This window comes from Halichondria panicea, chromosome 1, assembly GCF_963675165.1.
Source record: "Halichondria panicea chromosome 1, odHalPani1.1, whole genome shotgun sequence".
Classification (NCBI taxonomy): domain Eukaryota; kingdom Metazoa; phylum Porifera; class Demospongiae; order Suberitida; family Halichondriidae; genus Halichondria; species Halichondria panicea.
The window spans coordinates 1,044,899-1,066,102 of record NC_087377.1 but is presented as its reverse complement, the minus strand read 5'-3'; the positions used below and the strand labels follow the sequence as shown (position 1 = coordinate 1,066,102).

Genomic DNA, 21,204 nt, shown 5'->3' with positions numbered 1-21,204 from the left:
AATGATTACCAATATCACATGGCAACAGGATGCATGGAAACTATAATTAAGTCTTCAAACCACTTTCACATAATTATTTGATATCGACAGTGAGTATACGTGTTTGAAGCTAGACACTACTATTATTTTCATCTCTTTGGGTGAGCTGCAATTGAAGCAAGCACAAGTTGCGTTTTGAGCGACAGAAGAAAACCACTAAAAAAACAGGTAAAATACTTGTACACTAAAAACTCTAGATATGACCAGCTTGTTTTACCATATTCCCACGGCTTGCACTGTGTACTCTACCCTGCACTGCATTTACTTTGACCTAGTACTACTGCTCTTATAAGCCAATGCATTTGCATTCCTTGGAGAAACTGATTGCAATAGTAGACATGATTATATAATTAACTCTCCATAATTCTATAGCAAGACCAAGCAAAGACAGCAACAATGTCGGACGGAGAATACAGCACGACGATGGCGGGGGACCAGGCTCTAATGGAGGCATTGAAAGTTATCGACAAGAATGAAGCTCACATCAAGTACCTTGAGACTAGCGTGACTTCACTAACTGGGCAGGTCACGAAGTTAACGAATGATAAGGAAATTTTATACAAACAAATGGCAGAGCTTAAAGCTGACAACGAGAGGTTGCGAGAAGCTACTGGTGGCGGGGGAGACCTGCAGGTTAAGGAGGTGCGTCATACAATCCATGTATAATAAATGTATAACTGTACTTCTTCTGAGGTGCTGCTTTTTTAAAATAATTACTTTTGTATGTAGTAGCATAGATTGCAAAGCAAGAAAACATGGATGAATTTATATGGATATGGAAATGCCCAGCGGGTTCATAATAATGTAGAAGGAGCCTTATTGTGCAGAAACATGTACTTAATACTGCCATCATCTAATTTAGCTTTTAGCACTTGGCTTGTGTGAGGTGTGAGATTGTTCCTACATAGTGTGAAGTATAGTGTCTCTGTGTTAGGCCCTGCCATGGTTGCGTTAGTACCTTGTTAGTACCTTGTGTGTGACATTGCCAGAGCATTATCACTGCATAGTGATGAGAATCATTGCCAGATCATGATGCTTGGTGTAGGTGGTGGTGATGCAACTACACTATGCAGTGGCCCTCCATGGTTGCAATTATGTATAACTGTGCAAATATTAAATGTGTGGCCTCTGGGAGTGTTCCGGTAAACGTTTAAACTAATATTTTTAGCCATTCCCAAAATTTTAGTGCCTCGAAAATGTCACGCTATAATAATGGTAGTACCTTGTGTGTGTGTGTGTTACATTGCTAAAGCATTATCACTGCCATAGTGATGAATCATAGCCAGATCATGATGCTTGGTGTAGGGATGATGGTGCAACTGGTCTACACTATGCAGTCTCTGTGTTTAATTAAACACCTCTGTATATTGCAAACTTTATGCGCAGTCAGAGTTGATACTACAGCAGTCAAGTTGATACTTTTAGCGAAGTTGTTAGGATGTGAATGTTTGAAGGTTAGGCTTTAAAGGACATCCTAATTGATGCCTGATTTGATTTTAAGGGCTCAATAGTTTGACAACTTTATGCCTTTGTATATACCTATTCTAGCCATGCATCATGTGCCAATGACCTCTTTTGTTCCGTTTGTGTCCATTGTATATAGGCAACCTTTTGTCATGTGATCCTAGACACTATTGTACGTGTTTCTTCTTTAGACTACACGAGCAATCTGTATAACGTTACTGTCTAACTGTGTAAAGTTACATATCCCGTGTCTCACTCCCAGGCTTATGTAACTCCCAGGCTTATGTATTCCCTAGCTAGTGGAAGACACAGGTTTCTAACCAAACCACTTGTTCGTTCTCATGTTTAATGGTGTAAGCTACAAACCCAACACTGAAATTATGCCTTGCATTAATTTTCTGGTTAATTTGTGGGCTATAAATATTTCAGAAATTGTTTACAGATTAATTTTTGCCCATTTTGCATATCTATTGAGATGAAGAAAATGAATATGACTAACTAGAAACCACAGATAATTTCCCTGGTGGTTATTTTCGGGACAATAAATAATTAGTCTAATAGACAGAAAATACTTTGTCGTTGTGAAAGATAAACTGAGACACTTTTGACTGTATTTATTCTAGCGGATATAACAGCTAGTGTACCTACCTAAGGGGATCGAGCAGGTGCACACACACACACACACACATGTGCAATATTATTGTGTGCCTTTCCTTTGAGGCAGTAGCCACCCTGTGTTGTGGGTAACTACAGGTGTGCTATGAATCATCCCTTTACTATACAGGTGTAGTTGTGGCTGTCATCTTTCTTTATAAGATCAAAAATATTGTCACATGGCCTGGGGGGCTAGACTTTACACCTCCGTAAGTGTCATCCGCCCACTGTATAGAGTACCACCCCCTTATTTGCCTGATGTTGCTGAGTGCTGTAATAGCTTTTTAGTGTAATCACCCACACCCACCCACCGTATAGCGGGTATATTTCGAGTGTATAAATGTTTTGCAGTTTTCGCTGATAATTAAAAGCATGTACCCACGGACATTTATATGATTGCATGGATGTTGCAAAAAGGCTGCTATTCCGCGAAAATTAAATCTGCGAAAGCCTTTCAATGATCATTTCGTGAAAGTTTATACGTTTGAAATAATTGTACCCGCCATATTGGTACACACAGATGTGAGCATGAACTATGGCTTGTACAATTATCTAATTAGCATATAAAGACTTTCCTGGTTACACAGTCGAACTGAAAGGTTTAATATTAACAGCACTAGTATATGGGATAATACCCTCTGACTGTACGTGGAGGAAGGTTGTACATGTATCTGTGTACCTGACGATTTATAGCACTGGGAAACACGACTGTTGCTTGTCAATATTGTATATACATGTGTGTGTGGGTTATTGAAGGGTATTCACTGTATGTGGTGATGCTATGGGAAACCTGCCTTTGATAAGATCCGTGTGTACTAGAACAAGGGGAATAAAGTAGACTAGGAAACAATCATAGTAATCCTTGTACATGCACAGCATGCTTCTAACATGTGCTTGTAATAATTTTGTAATAATTTATAATATTATCCCCTAGTTTAATAGGTGTACATGTCTTTCCTCCACGCTCTGTTATTATTGAGTATCCTTGTATTGTTAGGTGCATGTATACAGTCAACTCTTGATGCAGTTCAATACTCTTCAAATTTCGTCTCTTTCAGAGATTTCCTGTTCTATTATGATGTCAATTGAACACACCATCTTTTAATTCCCTCTTTGTTGCCTCTTCCTTTCCAAGTAAATGGTTCGGCTGTAATAGCCAAGATTTATTGAATAAAAATAATCCCTTACTTTGTTTAGCCTGTGGAAGAGGTCAAAAGGTGTGTGTACCTTACCCTACACGCAATGTTTTCAATCATGCCCTGCCTACATGTTCGTGTATAGTATGAAATTACATTGCATTCTATAAATTGTGGGATGGTCCTACTTATTGCCGTATAGCGGAATATAATTATTTCGAGGGTATAAGTATTCGTAGTTTTTGCTGATTATAATTATTGCGATCATTTATTTTAATATCGCATGCATGCATGCTGCAAAAAGGCTGCTATTCCGCGAAAATTAAATCCGTGAAAACCTTATACCTTCAAAATATACCCGCTATATGGTACATGCAGTACCAAATAAGTACAACTTCAGTGGAGAAGAAATACCCCGGGGCGTTCAGTGAATTGCTGTGTTTACACATTTTTTTTAAAGGAGTGCCTTACATTCCGCCAATCCCTAAAAAAATATGCTTAATGCACTAAATTTGCAATAATTATCGTTTAAAAGGCATACTTGTTGTTATTTGGCTGCATTTGAGAAAACCTACATTGAGAAGCATAATGGATGGCTATAATAATGCTTATAGTGGTGTTTCTAGAGTAGTGCTTGTTTAGGAGCGAGGGTAAGTCCACCAGCCTATATATATAGGCCACTCTAGGCTAGCAGGTTTAGGTGTGTGTGGTGTGTGTGTGTGTGTGTGTGGTGTGTGTGATGCTGTGTGATGCTGTATGTGGGTGGTCTAACCAGACAGTTTGTTAGATGGTGTATATAACTATGTGAGTAGACATGACTATATCTCTAAGGTACAAGTGTATTGTGTGTGGTCCAGACCATAATAGTCCACAACAGGTGATGTATGTGTGTGTCTAGCTACCCAAGGTTTTGTGACCTAACTATGAACTATGACCTCGAGTATCATACTTGGTGATGTAGATAAAGTCATCTGTTACATCTATGATATCACTATTGTACCACCTGACCACCTAGTACCAACAATCTACATGTACCTCGTATAATTATACAGTCAGCTATTTATATCTGTGGAATCTATTTTCTATCATTAATAATGCACCAGTGTCCTGTTTTAGAGAAACTTGTTACCGGTACACACATACATGTGTATGCATTGTGTTGACACTTGGTTCCGGTTTATGAGGTAATGGAACTGGAACAACATAAATATGTCCTCTCAAAATATTGTACTGTGCTAATTATTTTGTTATGCCCATATAAGAATAAGCCCATTGCTGTAATTACATGTACAATATGTATCAAAACTTTCTTAATACGAGTCGATATAAGGCACTCCAAGGCAATGTATATACTCAGACCCACCCACCCACACATTCTGAACATTTATTTGTATATACAAGCTTATTAGTGCACGTTCGTGCATAGTTCCGTATTTAGTTACAAAGAATTGGAATTGACAGTAAAGCATTTCTTTATAATTTTTAGTTGTTGGGTTGCCACATACTTCGTGCATGCTCGTGTTATGCCCTTATATGGAATAAAATACATATAGTGCTCTGTGTTCAACCTTTTTTCGTTGCACAATGTGTGTATTGTGTGATACAATCAACTTTCATTGTGAAATAATCTAAACATGAAACATGAAATTTCTAGGGACCAAACAAATTAGTTTTCTCAATCACAAAAATAAAATTTTTCTGTTTCTAAACAATAGATAGAAAATATCCCCTCAACCGTGTGTGTTTATGTAGTGATGCGGTAGTGATGCGGTCGTGTGTGTTTCTGTTTAGACAATATGTTTACTTTCATAATATACACAGCAAGTGTACATTCACTGTATTATCATGTAAACCCACGGACACACACATCACACACACTACACGCCCACGTGCACACATGTACACCCACCCCCCATACACACACACACACACACACACAGCTTCTACGAGTAAACCACCAATGGGATTTGGAGTATAAAGAACAAGAAGAAGCGTTTCGTCGCTACAGAATAGACTCTCAACAAGCACAACATGAAAACCAAACTTACATTGCAAAACTAAAAGAGGAAAAAGATTATCAATCGCACGAAATAGCCTCGTTACAACGTGATCTCCGTAGAGCTGGAGGATCAGGTGACTCACAAATCGAAGTGACTTCATTGAAACGTGAAGTTTCCCAGTACGAGAAAATTATCGGAACCTTGAAGCAGAGAAATCACGACCTTGAGGAACAGATGTATACGGGGGCTGGCCGCCATGGTGACGGACGCAAAGTAAAGCAATTGGAAGAAGAGATCTTATTGTTGAAACAGCAGGTAAGTAACTTGACTGTTGAATATGAATTTATAAAGTTGTATTTTGGTAGTTTCCCAAAGTCTAGACAAATCGAATAAAATATTACATTAAAATAAAAATGCATTAGGATTGTACATTCCTTTGTTTATAATGGCTTTTATAATAGATGCTAAAAGTTACCCTCATAATTATGGTTAGATTTCATATATGGTCTGACTTTTAAGAGGTGACCTGATTATCATGCATAGAACACAACCTCTACCCCACACCACCTGGTAATGGTTATGACATGTAGCAATTCACCTTTGCTTAATATTCATAATTATACATTACTTCATTACTTTGTAACGGGTGTTTAAAGTGATTCATTCTTACTCTTGACTACGTAGTTCCATGCCTGAATGTAAGGAATGGTTGCATGAATATTATTATTACATCAGTGATTAGTCCCCCTTTCCTCTGCAATGTCGTCCCTCAATGAATTGATAGTCAATAGATTGTTTATTGTTAGGGCTAGGGACACTGATAGGTAATCAACTAGGGGATTGTGTAATCACACACTAGAGCCATCATGGCACAGTGTTATCGTATATTGGGTGTCGAATGTGAGGTTTAATCGATTGTGAATGACACTGTACAAACATTGATTGCATTTCTAACTATTGCGAATTTCATCCAAAGTATGGGAAATTGCATGCTCTCCTTGCGTGTCTTTCGAAATAATTTATATGCGAAAACTCACAATTTGAAACCCAATAAAAATAATGATATGTTTATGTATAATTATAGTACTTCCCCTCATCCTGGTGGCTTGTGTACTTGTATAGACGTTGTGGCTTCAATCATGAATTGGATCATGACTGTTAGTTTCATTGGCTTTAGGAAACTCTATGTGTATCACATGGTTGATTCTGTACGCACACATGCGTCATGTGCTACCCATATAAGTTAGTATAGTTATAAATGACCCTTAGGAAGGATGTCACAACATGTACATGTATTGGGTTCTGCTGTACATTTATGGCCTTAACATTTCATTGGCTTGGACACAACCTGTGTGCATGATGTGTGGATGTGTATACTTGTATATTTGGGCATGCAGTTGATGTCAGCTGCAGTTCGTTCCACAATAAACTTCACTTCTAGAAGCACTTTCTACATGTACAGTTGCTGTATTTAGAGGTCATGTTAATTTCCCCAGAGACAAAATATTTGTGGTTTTCGTGGTTGGAGCTCGACCACGAATGAAGCGACCTTGCCTACCTTTACCTGCAGTGCAAGCAGCAACCACGAAAATATTACCCACGAAATGTCTAAATAATTATTGCTGAACCACGAATATTTTGCTCCCAGAAAATTACCCGCTATGTACACGGTTTATACATGTACATGCAGAATGTTTTTATTCTCTAATCTTTCTGTTTCATATTATTATAATAATTTTATTGATTCTGCTCCTCCTCTCTTTAGGTGACGGCTTATTGTGAGGACTTTGAAGCAGAGCGTAGAGACAGGGAAAGGTTGGTGGAGGAGAAGCAAAGCCTGGCACTGCGTCACGAGGCTGAGATCACATCACTCAAGCTACAGCTGGACAGGTGTGTGTGTGTGTGTGTGTGTGCGTGTGGGGGGGGTGGGTGGGTGAGAGTGTGTGTGCATGCGTGCATGTGTGTGTGTGTGTGTGTGTGCGTGTGTGTGTGTATGCACAAGTGTACATGCTTATGGTAATAACTAACAATACGAATTCAAAAACTGCTTTAATTTATAATCCTAATAGCTACAGCTAGTGTAGTGTAGTAGTAGTTTTGACAGCATTTAAAGCAGCATCATTGTATGTCTTGTCAACTACATATGTAGTTTATAAACTGAAATACAATCATTCGATGCATGCAGTGCTATTCTCAGTGTTGACCCTCTCTCTTGTGTGTGCAGGTGTCGCAATGAGCTGACTCACTACAGTACAGAGGCCACACGATTAGCCCAGCAGTTGAGACTCAAGAACCAGTTTGAGGAAGAGCAGTACAAGAGGCACTTGGAGAGTAGGGTACGTAGTACTGTGTGTGTGTGGTGTGGGTGTACATGTACATGTACATTGTGGGTTGATTTTATTTTAGAGGTCATGCCATATAGACTAATGCGTTATTTTAAAGCAAGTACTTGTTATTATAAAATCCCTCATCCCACCACATTGCTTATCCTGTACACAACCACTATTCACTTCACTTGAAATCAAAACTTGTGTATACATTTGTAAGTCAGCCACTAGCTACAGTGTACACAGTTGGACCACTATAGCCTCTGTATATCCATGTACACTAGTCTACACATTGCAGGTCAATTAGCATTTCTGCTTTTTGCTGTTTTAGATTTTATTTGGAGTAAGGTGAAAACTTTATAATTATTTGATGACCCTTGTCATTAACCTAACCCCCCCCCCCACACACACACACTACAGGGCTTTGTATCGAGGGGTTCCAACAGCACCCTACCCCCACTGGACCCGTACGTTGAACACGACCCCCCATCACACAGCGCCCCCTCAATATTAGAGCCCCCACAACCTGCCCCCCGGAGAAACAGTCCCCCCACACGACGTGATAACCACGGCAACTATTTACTCGCACGATCATCCGTTAGTGAGGACCCTCACTCTGCCCCGGCTTCTATGGGGAATGAGCAACCTTCTCCTCCAATAGTTGAAAGAAAACGATCTGCAAGCCCTCAAAACTTTAAAACCAACAATCCAGCCTCAAGATCTAATGGTGGTATGAACGGCCATACTCAAAGTGGCTACAGCAACGGCTATGTTGAACTTACCCCACGGGTTGCAAATGGACACCAAAACGTCTACCCTGACGCAACTTATCCTGCTTTTCCACGAGGTCAAAGCATACATTCTAACGGCTACATTATGCAAAACGGTGGAGTGGTAGAAGCTCAAGCACCACGTCGTGTAGAGATCGACACCGGAAGCAAGAAAATAGCAACACCTCCGCAAATGAACGGAATAAACGGACACAGCGTAATAAACTCTGCTAATTCGTCCCCTAAGCGTGTGACCAGTGACGGAACCACTAGTACCAGCACTAGAGCCAATGTTGTTATCAGTAGATCTGAAGAAGCCCTCAAGATTCCACCAATGCAGACCAAGGGACGTCATAAATGCCCACGTTGTGCACGAAGATTTCAGTCCAATGGTGAATGCGAGGATCATAAAGCTCGGTGTATCAGTTAAATCTCAGGAACACTGCGATTAATGATTTAGTTGAAGTGTCATTATTTTTATTGTGTTTGCGTTTTATCTCTATTTAATTTGCATGACATTAATTTTGAGTGTCCTAATTTTTCAGCACACGATAATTTTAATTACACAAGACCTCCAGCACATGCCCTGCTGCTGTGTGTATGGTTGCTCCCTCAACACTAACAAATTAAAAATAATTTTTATTGCAGAAAAAATTGGAAATAATATTCGTCTGTGTACATAATGATCGAACTGCATGCATGTGTGTATACTAGCTATAATTATTTCTTGATCATTATTATTTTTATAATAGCACTGCACATGCAATCAACGTACGTACGTTTACTATAATTATTATAATTATAATGCGAGTTTAATTCTTATAATTATGAAGGATATAATTATTGACGCACATAATTATATGCAATAATTATGACATAATAAAAATAATTATTATAATTATTATGCATGATAACGTAATTTTTATATACGAATGTACTATAATTATATACAATTTAACTATGTACATGTATATATGTATGTATGTTGAAATCATAAGACAATTAATTTTATTATTGCATGGCATATTGTGTTTCTAGTTTTCTACAAATTTCTCTCCTCTGGTTTCTTGAAGGGATAGTTGAGGATATCGAAGACCTCCTCCTCACTCGTAACAGGTATGGCTTCACCAGGGACACCTGCACACAAGGAGAGGGGACGGGCATAGCAACCATACTCACAAGGAGGGGAGGGCGAGCATAGCAACCATGATGGTATATGACATCACAAGAACTATATTATTATGGCTTTTGTTGAAACAACAATTCAACAAAGTGAATTGAATTTTACTGAACTTAGTATCCTAGTAACAATAATAATAATTATTATACTGACCAATAATTATAATTATTTTTGGCTTTGAGAAGCAAGCTATTAATACTACATTACTCAATTCCTATACTTCATTACTAAAGTCCCTAACACAACGCATGCATGTAATGATTGTAAGCAAGCCTCAATAATTAAAAACATTACACTGACAATGTCCTAATAGGTACAACCCAACACTAACTCAAAGGCCACCTTTGTGTATAATGGCCAAAGCATCTCCCAAAGGCTGGTGTCTGTTATAGAGAATGATGCCACTGTATAGCTATGCATGTATAGTTTACCTGTGTCTCCCACTGGTCGCACTGAATATTCGTTGAGAGTGAATCCTTGATCCAGCGCATGACTCCGCATGGTCTTGTTGAACATGTCGCTACCTGTGGTGTGCGTGTGGTGTGTGTGTGAGGAGTGTGGGGTGTGAGAGTGGGTGGAGGTGGGATAGGCATAAGCATTTTACGCTAACTTAGTACGTGCATTAATGTTACTACATGTTTAGCAGTGAAATCTACACCATATAAAGCTTTCAAATACAATGACCCTTTACTAGATATGATCTAACTATCATAAAAGGCTTTCAATGTTAATGACCCTTTACCATACAAGCTTCATCTATCATAAGAAGCTTTCAAACACAATGACCCTTTACCAGACATATTCAACTATCAAAGAAGATGCTTTCAAACTGAACGACCTTTACCAAACATACTTACCTGTGAAATAGAGGAGACCAACAAAATATTGGTCTATTGGTACAAGTCGAATATCAATCCTCCGATGGACTGGTTTCTCCTTAGCCTCGCCAGTCTTGGTGGGGGGTAGTACACACGCCGCCCCCTCGTCAGTAGCAGCTTCAGTCTTGGTGGGGGGTGGTACACACGCCGCCCCCTCGTCAGTAGCAGCTTCAGTCTTGGTGGGGGGTAGTACACACACACCCTGTACAATATGGAGGGTGGAGGGTATACTCTGAGTGCGTTATATAAAATTTCAAAAATGTGCATTTGACATACATGTAGTCGTACTCTCTTCACTAAACAGCTCTAAGGGACAGTACTCAACATTCATGACTATGCATTAGATTATAAGAAGTTTCACATTCTGTTAATTCTGGGAAGGCTGTGCAATTTCACACTGAATACTGTGCTCGAATTATCTCGATAATTTGTACACAGCAAATAGCAATACAGACGCAACGAAAAGTTTGTTCCTTACCATAAACTTTGATTCTCCCAGTGACAGAGAGTCAGTGACGAAACCAGCTTCTTCCATAGTCTTCACAATGCTCTTAATATACGGTGGCTTCTTGGTATCCACCGAGGAGTAAGTAGGGTGACCTAACAGGATATCTATATCACCGCTGGACACAGCACCTGGGATTATATAGGGACAGTTGCCATGGTGATTACAAGTGGGTGGGTATATACGCATGAGGCCTAGCAGTACAAAATATTGACATCTCGATTCAAAACATTCATCATCGAAAACGGCCACTTTTCGATATTTAAGGCTAATTTTTTTATGAGCGAAAGCAATCGCTAATTTAAGCACAAGCCTTTCAAAGAGCTACAAAATGCATTCTTTAGAATTGTAATTGGACAATCTCAACTCAAATTACTGCCCAATAAAGATAGTTTCCAAAAAAAGCTACTTTTAAAAAGTAAGGCAGCCCACCCACCCACACACTGACACCACACAACGTACCTCTTCTGAAGCTACCACAGACGGTGGCTATGAACTGCGGGTCAACAGAGTGGATATGAGAGAATGCAATGTCCTGCAGTTGCACCATCTCAGAGCGAGGTATTCGCTGTTGAAAGTCAAAGAAATGCCTATACACAGTGAGATACACGGTTAGGTAAGGAACATTCCATAAGCATGTCAGATTCTGTAACGATATATACATCACAGGGATGTTCCCACACTGGTCGGTGGTACTAACCACCTCTAGACAAAAACCAACAACGTTAGGCCTAGTATAATAATAGCTAGACTGTAAACAAACAGTGTAAAATTGACATCGAGGAGTATCGAAAACAGCCACCACTGTGCCTGGGGATAATCACTGTTGTATGACAGTATCTAGATGCATGCACTTACTTGACTCCTATCTTCTGGTGATGGTTCAATTTTTCTTCATTTTTCTTCAAGTCTGTACAAATTACAACAACACAACACTTAACAATAGTTTTACAGTATACTGTATAGCGCGAAATTTTCGAGGGGCTTAATTTTCGCGGACTTCGTGGGTTAAAATTCTACAAAAAAATTGTTAAAATTAATTACCTGCTATAAAATGTGCGAAGATTTAAGGCGTGGGAAGCGGTAAGCAGTCATTCCGCCAACATTGTGAAATGGAATGGCTTTTAAGAGGCCAATCCACGAAATACAAGTACCTCGAAAATTTCGCGCTATACGGTACTTATAATTATAACCTATGCAATAATTATATACACTGTGGAACCCTTCTCTATAACGGACACCTTTGGGGAAAAATGTTTTCATTTTTGTTATACAGAGGTGACCTTTGTTGAAGGGGTACACAAATGGATCGTTAGGGACCTGGCCTTTTATATATCACAGTGTGTCTTCAAGGGTAGCCATTAACAGGTATATGTATATAGATATACCATCAAGAGTAGTAATTCCTTCATCGGCCAGTTTCCTTGCTGCAGCAGGTCTAGGGAATGAGGGAAAATTAATATTTTCAGGATAAGGGAATAAATCACCTACACACCACCCACCCACACACACCACCCACACACACCACACACCCACACACCACACACCCTATTCCGGACACCTCAGTCAGGAAGATGATAGCTTGACTTGATTCACTTGCTCTGATTTTGTCCAGTTTTGCTAGTTTACCAGTCGACAGTATCTCGTTGATCTTCTTGGCTATTTGTGTGCCAATACCGTTCAGAGTCTTGGCCTCAGCTCCCGAGGTGACTCTGGTTGGATGCTTGGACAGTATACTAGCGGCTTTCCTGTGTGTGTGTGGGTGTGTGGGGGGAGTGTGATGTGATGTGTGTGTGGAGGTGATTGGAAAGTACGCTAGCGGCTTCCTGTGTGTGTGTGTGTGTGTGTGTGTGTGTGGTGTGTGGGTGTGGGAGATAGGAAGGAGAAAGAGTGAGGGGCATTGGAAATAAAGTTGGGGACAGGGTACGTGTGTGTGGTGTAATTATATAAACAGAAAGGAACGTTTCAGTCTCGTCTTATATCTACGACCTACCTACCCTAACCCTACCTACCTGTACACATTACTTTTGTGGATATTTCTGTTCACATTTCTCTCATTGGCTGCCAACTCTACAAAAAAGACACTTTTAATTAATTATCGATAAATTAACAACTTTACGGCCACAAAAATCAGTACACAACGTATCAATCTGAGCACACACCAATGAGAATGTCACAGATATCCTTGTTTGGGTTGTCTCCTTGTGGAGCTTTTCTTTTAGACATCTCTCTTGCAGCTTGTAGGCTGGGAAGTGTGTCCTCTGGTGCGGCCTGGGATCGAGGCTATTTACTTTCGATCGTGGGTGTGAAGCTCTGAGTGCTTGCAATAATTACGAGTTTTCGCTTTTATAACGGCGGACTAGCGAACAACTGGGCCTTGGGATCCAGGCCGAAGAATGAAACCATTCATGTTTAATAAATTCAGTGACACTATTGGAGACTTGGGAGTATAATAAGAGGACCATCTTGCAGCCAGTGCATTTTTTGGTTTGAGACGTGCCATGATCGATTGTGCTTTTCTAATCCACCAGCTGCAGAGCAAGAGGAAGAATGAAGTGGTGTAGCTAACATCAAGTTAGTGAGCAGCTGCAACAATTTAATAGTGGTTTGTGATATAAAATAGTGGTTCGTATAGTGCAGTCATAATTATATTTAGCCTGATTGAATAATTGCTTTTAATTATTGGTCAAAATTATAGATAAAGGAAGTGATTGCATGAGTATCTCTCTGACAATTCTCTTCTTTGTATTATATTGTTCGTAGTGAAAACTTCGCTTGCATGGCGTATCATACCTCAACAACAAAGCGTTCCATTCTAGCTCTTGTAGTGAAAACGTTGCGTGGCGTATATCACAAACAAATCACTTATAATAGGAACTTATAAAGTATGCTTTAATTACATCATCAAAACAAATCCTATTCCTCCCACTGTATTCTCACCCCATGCACCCATCCCCTTCCAGGCCCCGTCAGCCACACAACCAAATGCTCTTCATACCATAATTATGTAGGAACCTCATCCCATGCACAAACATTCTTTTTTTTAGACGTAATACCTAACTGGAAGTCATTACCACTATAGAATTATATCAACATAATTCTGCAACTCTTTGTTTTTCATCATTAATTTTAGGTGATAAAATATTGACGACGGATGGACCAATGGCATGCAGAAACAAAACATTTACCTCTTGTTGTGGCCTTACATTGACATATTTTCCTTGCCGGTGTAGAAGCGATATATGCATGGGTCCGGCTAGGGGTTGGTAGATAATGCTCGAGATAATTTATTACCTATTTCTAATTTAGCAGACAAATTTGTCATTAATTTGTCTGGCCTATCAAGTGCTGGTGAACTAGTATGAGTAATAATACCTTTGCTTTTAATGTCGGGTGTATAGTAGACGTGTAGTGCAGGGATTTAATTGTCAAGAATTTTCACTGGCTACCGTATTACTATAAATAGAATGTTTTGTGAGCATCAAACTTTGTGGTGGTTGATCAATTCGCAACAATAAAATCTGCAAAACCAAAATTATTACTAGTAATAGTTAGATCGTAAAGGGTCAACTTTTCTGCTCATTTGGCTCATTCGCAAAAGTTTTTCACCCACAAAATATTGGTAGCTATTTTGAATCCTAAAAAATTTTTTCTCGTATATAGGGGTTATTTTTGTCTTAGAAGTAGATAGTACTACCATGCACTGCATGACCAGTGTGGGCACACCCTGTGTTATATATCTGCTGTATAGCAGAGGTTTTTCACCAGCAAATATTCTAGAAATACGGTATTTTCAATCTTCAATTCAAAAATTAAATTTCTGCCATGATTATAATTATTAAAAAGAAGTGAAAACTTGGCCTGTGATATTTTAGTTTTATTTTTTATTTTTTATTATTATACGTAAAGCAACTATAGAGAATAACTCAGTTTACATCTGATCCAATGGATGATCTTACTGCATGTACGTCTTGTTCTTTAATTTCTGCGCTGTCATTGAGGCTATTCTTTTGTAGACTACATTTGCTATTGGGCCCATTCCTCCTGATGTTGAGAAGACAAGGGGGGAGAAGGATCCATGCTCCACTTCTCTTATGCATTCATCGTATGCTCTCTTTTTTTCCAGTTCGTTCTTCTTGTAGCATTGACTGAGGGAGGTATGTCGATGACTCTGCGCGAAAGGGCTGAACACCCTTATGTCAAAAAATGCGCGGTTCCGATCTCTTCCCCAGAAGTTATCTGCTGCAATATCTAGGAGGGCTCCTTCCTCTCTGTTTGCCGTTCTAAGTCTGTCAAGTGAGGAAACCCGCTGTAATGTCCCTCAGTTCGTCAACTGATCAACATTCAACTTAAGACTACTAGACTATAATTATACCGAGTCTTACAAAGATTTGCTTTGAACATTAACTATTGCTTGTGTACATGATGTTGACTTTACTGCTTACTGCCACATGCATGTATAATGTGCTTATTATTATAATTATATACATAATCCATTTTAAAACAAATACCACATTAATCTTTGTCACTCTCAAGTATAATTATAAGACGAAACAATGGCTAACGTTAAAAAAAAAAGCGGTCTGGCCAGAAACTGCTTAGGGATAAGTACTGCTTTTTAGGGCAGCATAAGTACTACTTTTTATGGTAGCATAAGTACTGCTTTTGAGGGCAGCATAAGTACTACTTTTTAAGGTAGCATAAAGTACACCACACTGAGCAGTGCATACTGAGAGTTACAGAACTCCGGATAAAGTAGCGCTCTGGGGTGGGCCAGTTTCCCGACACCCAACCACCAGCTCCGGAGCCCCATGAATAACCCAAGCGCTACATTGGGTCACCGGAAGTGGTTTGTATAAAGTGGGCAGTGGATCCTTGTTAAAAACGATCGATACCAAACGCGTTCAGACCATCAATACTGGTCGATCATTACCCACTATTTGCTAATTACTACAAGATACGCCCCCACCCTCAGCTAGATAGCTGAAGGGAGCTTCCCTCATATCATCGTAATGCATTCCCAACACACACACGTACAGTATAGTAGAGACAAGGTCACGGCAGTATAGAGTGCTGTACTAGTACTGTATAGCTAGCTGGATACAGTTGACCATTGATTGATCAGCGCAGCGTGTCAGAACAATTTACACGGTGAGTGGCTTTAGTATAAAAGTGCTACCGTACTGCTTAGTATAACATTGTGCTAGACTGTGCAATAGACTCACTACTGTACTGTACTAGAGAGCTAACACACAGGACTCTACGTGATCTCTCATGGTACACGTCTGGTGGTAACAAGATTCATGCAACACTTTATAGTAGAGTATATTCATTGTTCTACCTCAGCTAGCTAGCCGGCTGCATCATATCAAGCTGTGAACACTATCTCCGTACAGATCACAACACAATGGCGTCCTATGCACAGCAAATAAGTGCTCCAGTGGGAGCAGGGGGCGGGCCGTATTTCCCCGGCAACTACCCACCAGCCAGAGGCCCCTCCAGCACACTACCGGCTACCTATATGCACGATGTTCCAGATGAAGCGATCCTCGGGTTCCCCTTGAGACAGGTGAGTGCTTGATATTGCTGCTTGTATATAATTATAGTTCCACTTCTTGCCCGAGGCAGGGCTGGTACATAGCCAATGAAAAGTGGGATCTAAATCAGTTAGTACATCGATATCTGGTACTATAATAATTATAGTGATATGTGATTGCACATTTTTTTCTTATGTAATAGTGCAGCTATTTCCAATCATCAATTTAGCAGACAAATTTGTCATTAATTTTATGGCCTATCAAGTGCTGTGAGTAATAATACCTTTGCTTTTAATGTGGTAGTAGACGTGTAGTGCACGGATTTATTTGTCAAGAATTTTCACTGGCTACCGTATTACTAGAATGTTTTGTGATCATCAAACTTTGCGATGGTTGATCAATTCGCAACAATAAAATCCGCAAAACCACTAGTAAATACACACGATCCTTGCCAGAAAAGCAATAGCAAAGGGTAAAATATTCTGCTGATTTGGCTCATTCACAAAGGTTTTTCACCCGCAAAATATTTGGTATTTTAAATCCTAAATTCAGCAGATATTTTATGGCTTACCATGTGGTCAACTTGGCCTGAGTGATTGTCTAGAGGTGGTTAATAAAGTCCCAACCACCATCACCACACAAACGTGCATGTGCATGCTGTGTGGGAACATCCCTGCTATAACTAATGTATTATAGCGAGTATTATTTCGAGGGTATAAACTTTAGCGGGAACACTGTTAGAAGGATTTATTTTCCACTGAATAGCAGCCTTTCTGCAACACATGCATGCGATATTAAATTCGTGGGTATAAATGTTCGCGGTATATGCGTAATCAGGGAAAACCACAAACATTTATACCCTCAAAATATACCCACTGTACGGTATGTATAATCACCCCACCATTGTGGGCACATCCTTGGTAGTGGCTCAGCTGTTTTGGAAGTGTCTAGATTCTAGTGTGCATGCCCAAACCTTTCCCTCGAGGCTTGACTACAATAGAATTACTTGACAACGGGATATTATTATACTAGGTATACTAAGTAAATTGCAGGTATACCTATAAGTCCCATTGTATACCTGCTCTGAGGCACTCTTCCCAGTTTAATAACTTGTTGCTGTTCTTTTCTCCAGACCATTCGGGAGCAAGGTGTCAAAAAAGACGAGCGTGCTATGACACTGTCCGGAATGATGGTGAACCTTGGACCCAGCGGTCATGCACGTAAGTGAAGGGGTCGGGATCAATCACATACAACCTTTTCATCTAGCTCACTAAAATAAAATAATTAGTAATTAAACTCAATTAGGTGTGTATAGACTTGTGTTTGGTGTGGTATTTGGTGTGGTACACTGTGTACACTGCAGCTTTATATATGGTAGCAGGAGTTGCTGGTAGCTGACTTAAAGTTCTCTAAACTAAAATTACCATTCTCAGCAAATTAAGTGAAATGGTTTGCACAATATACAAGATTGTATGCTGTGTGCAAAACTATAATGCCAAAAATGTTCATCATGATAATTATCATGTGTGTATTAGCCAGAGCTATAGTAGCTTTATTGATGTTGTATAGCTTTGACACCTCCACGAGGCATCAGCACCACCGAGGCATCAGCACCACCTCCACCGAGGCATCAGCACCACCGAGGCATCAGCACCACCGAGGCATCAGGACCACCGAGGCATCAGCACCACCGAGGCATCAGCACCACCGAGGCATCAGCATCACCGAGGCATCAGCACCACCAGCACCACCGAGGCATCAGCACCACCGCCTGCTTTTATTGAAAGTGTATAGAACTACATGATCTCATGGTCTTATCATTAACAACATCAATGTTTTAACTTGGGCTTTGTAAATCCACTTAGTACTCTTGGGGCTTAATTATTGTGATTATGAAAACCATATCTTTCAGGTTGAGGCAATAATTATCATGACTAGTTTAGGAACTAAAATTACAAGCTATGTACATATTTGCTTGTAATTGTCTTGTAGCAGGTACACTACCTTGTAGGAGGTACACTACCTTGTAGGAGGTACACTACCTTGTAGCAGGTACACTACCTTGTAGTAGGTACACCATCTTGTATAGTAGCTTGTCTTGTACAGTTACAGTTCCCATAACTTGTAGTCTGCACTATGTCGGGTATTTAATCAAATAATGGGTATCATTTTTTCAAGAACCATATACAGATAATAATTATGTCATTATTATAATTTGTGTAATGACTATGTACTTACCATTGCTATTATACACAATATTTGTTTGTCCCCTTTTGTTGTTATTGATGGTTCAAGTCAGTTTCATAAAACCTTAATTGCCTTCAGAATGACATAGCCGGTAGAGATATGTCATGTGTAGAGATATGTCATGTGTAATCTCTACTAGTATCAAAATATGCACTATAGTTCCTTAAAAGTAAAATTAAAATTACCGACTGCTTGCTGTCTCCATGTGTATTATGGAATCATGTTGTAACGGTTAGTTGAGTTATGCTCTTGTCCGCTTTCTTGCTTCTATGCTTTTTGGTGCTTATTTTTGGTAATTTTCACATTGCAAATATTTTTGTGGGTCTTACCAAGAGTTTAGGAACTCTTGGTCTTAATTACATGCAGGGTTAGTGAGTGCCCACACCTGGTCGGTTGTGGTTGGTGCTACTCACCACCTCTTAGGCCTATAGATTTACCACTAATAGGCTGCATGGCAGATGTGTGTGTGTTGAGTGGACATCCTTCACAAACCATTCTGGGGCACAAATCAGTGCCTTTGGGCTTCTAAATCCCATGGACACCTCCAAAATAACTATTATTTAGGCTGTATAGCTGATAATTTTGGGGGAAAAAAATATTCATGGTTTTCGTGGTTGGAGCTCTGACCACGAATATTTACCCACGAATGAAGCGACCTTGCCTACCTTTACCTGCAGTGCAAGCAGCAACCACGAAAGTATTATCCACGAAATGTCCTAAATATTGCTCAACCACGTCCACTGAAAAGTACCCGCTATACGGTAGTTTACCGCATATTGGGCTGTGTTTTGAAGCATGGACACCACTTCACAAGCATTACTGAGCACAAGCTCTGAGCTAGCTTCCTGTGTATTATAGTCCCTTTTGATCTGTAAAGAATAATCGGTAATTGTACAACTCTTCTGTTTCCTGTATATTTCCTACTTTCTTGTTTTCCTGATTAAGTGAATTTTAAGAGGCAGTTTTCACTTCAAGTATTATCACATTGTGACTGTTGGTCATTTGAATGTCATCCACATTGCACTTATTGTTGGTATGCTTTTGATATGCAGTATAATCAGTGAGTCACATGGGGAAGTGTGCTAGCTACCTGATTGTGTGGGCGGGTAAGCTTCCCTGTAGTCATTGCGTGGGCGGGTAAGCTTCCCTGTTGTAGTCATTGTGTGGGCGGATAAGCTTCCCTGTAGTCATATTGTATGGGCGAATAAGCTTCCTTGTAGTCATTTTGTGGGCAGGTAAATCCCTAGCTTTGATTGTGTGGGCTGAGGTCGGTTGCATCTGAACAATTAAGTAATCAGCCTTTAGATCAATTTCCTTTTCCTACTACTCCACATCCACACACACCCACCCACCCACACACCCACCCACCCACACACACACACACACACACACACACACACAGGCGGTAACTCTCCAAACTTTGAGGATCTTCTTTTAGGAGATGAAGAGAAAAAAAAGGAAAGAGAAGTGCTCCAGCAAAACAGGTATGAGAGCAGTGTAACATTTTCGAACTTAATTCGCTGTTTTCGTGGGTAGCAATCCTGTACGAAAACAATTAGTTGTCTACATGTATATAACGTGTAAAGATTAAAGGCATGACTTCCGGTAAGCAGTCAACCCACAAATTCAACGAAATGCTTTTAGAGGCCATTCCCCACGAAATATTTAAGGCGATAATGTCGCATTATAATTATACAGTATAATACATTAATTGTTACCCTTACACTATACATTGTAACCACACACCCTATCCCCCACATTGTAACCACACCCCTACCCCCCACATTGTAACCACACACCCTGTGTAGAGCACGACTAACTGAGTACGTTCACGACTGCACTGTCCTGTTTCCCTATATGAGAGAGAAAAATGTGAGTATACGCCCACGCACCACACACAGAGGACGTAGAATAGTGCACCTAATTTGCTACAATTGAACCGTCTAAACTATTGGAATTCATCGATCAGATCTAGAGCAGATAATTATACATTTTACTTTGTATAATATTTAGCAGCTAATTTAAAAGTGTCCACACTGATCGGTGGTGGTGGTTGGTACTAGCCACTGTACACAAAAATATTAACCTTACACGTGTACCTCTTTATTATAGGCCTATAGTTTACTGCATAAAATATTGTGTTTAGTTGAGATTTGATTGAAAATATTTATAGCCGCTTAGAACATTCTGGGGGGCGCAATAGTTTACTGGCATAACATGTTGTGTGTGCATCCCTTGTACAATGTATGGGTATGCATGTGTGGTGCACGATGTGTGTAATTATTTTTATTATATTAATTTTGTACCGTTGACATAATTCACATTCTTCAGGTGTTCAATCCCTCGGACTGTGACAAGATCAACCACGAGATCACAGGCATCATGAAGATGAACACGTTCATTGATATCGTACTCACCAAACGCCCCCAGGCAATAGGTACGTTCGTTTTATTGTCTGAAAATCAGA

General features: G+C 39.8%; 3 protein-coding genes across 6 annotated transcripts in view; 2 read left to right on the top strand and 1 right to left on the bottom strand.

The window, feature by feature from the left end:
• The first annotated feature begins 45 nt into the window (after window positions 1-45).
• On the top strand, window positions 46-9,044 carry LOC135331020 (TNFAIP3-interacting protein 1-like). Its single transcript, XM_064526045.1, has 6 exons — window positions 46-207; window positions 412-681; window positions 5,234-5,608; window positions 7,059-7,183; window positions 7,518-7,629; window positions 8,041-9,044. Exons 2-6 carry the CDS (start codon window positions 436-438, stop codon window positions 8,818-8,820), a joined length of 1,638 nt encoding a protein of 545 aa, XP_064382115.1. The 5' UTR covers window positions 46-207; window positions 412-435; the 3' UTR covers window positions 8,821-9,044.
• A 151-nt stretch (window positions 9,045-9,195) lies between these two features.
• LOC135331424 (DNA polymerase beta-like) lies at window positions 9,196-13,258 on the bottom strand. The gene is made up of 10 exons (XM_064526572.1): window positions 13,116-13,258; window positions 12,966-13,023; window positions 12,501-12,701; window positions 12,342-12,391; window positions 11,812-11,863; window positions 11,416-11,543; window positions 10,927-11,084; window positions 10,428-10,650; window positions 10,002-10,094; window positions 9,196-9,527 (listed from the first exon to the last, which is right to left on the bottom strand). The coding sequence occupies exons 1-10, from the start codon at window positions 13,177-13,179 to the stop codon at window positions 9,433-9,435; spliced, it is 1,122 nt and encodes a 373-aa protein (XP_064382642.1). The 5' UTR covers window positions 13,180-13,258; the 3' UTR covers window positions 9,196-9,432.
• A 2,681-nt stretch (window positions 13,259-15,939) lies between these two features.
• LOC135352372 (uncharacterized) overlaps window positions 15,940-21,204 on the top strand; it is a 45,421-nt gene continuing 40,156 nt past the window's right edge. For all 4 annotated transcript variants that reach the window (XR_010399773.1, XR_010399772.1, XM_064551567.1 and 1 more), the window contains exons 1-6: window positions 15,940-16,104; window positions 16,350-16,522; window positions 17,623-17,710; window positions 20,140-20,221; window positions 20,546-20,609; window positions 21,069-21,174. Coding sequence is in view for 2 of the 4 variants with exons in the window: in XM_064551567.1 (XP_064407637.1) it covers window positions 16,361-16,522; window positions 17,623-17,710; window positions 20,140-20,221; window positions 20,546-20,609; window positions 21,069-21,174 (502 nt within the window). In the remaining 2 variants the exon portion in view is untranslated. The remainder of the gene's footprint in view (window positions 16,105-16,349; window positions 16,523-17,622; window positions 17,711-20,139; window positions 20,222-20,545; window positions 20,610-21,068; window positions 21,175-21,204) is intronic.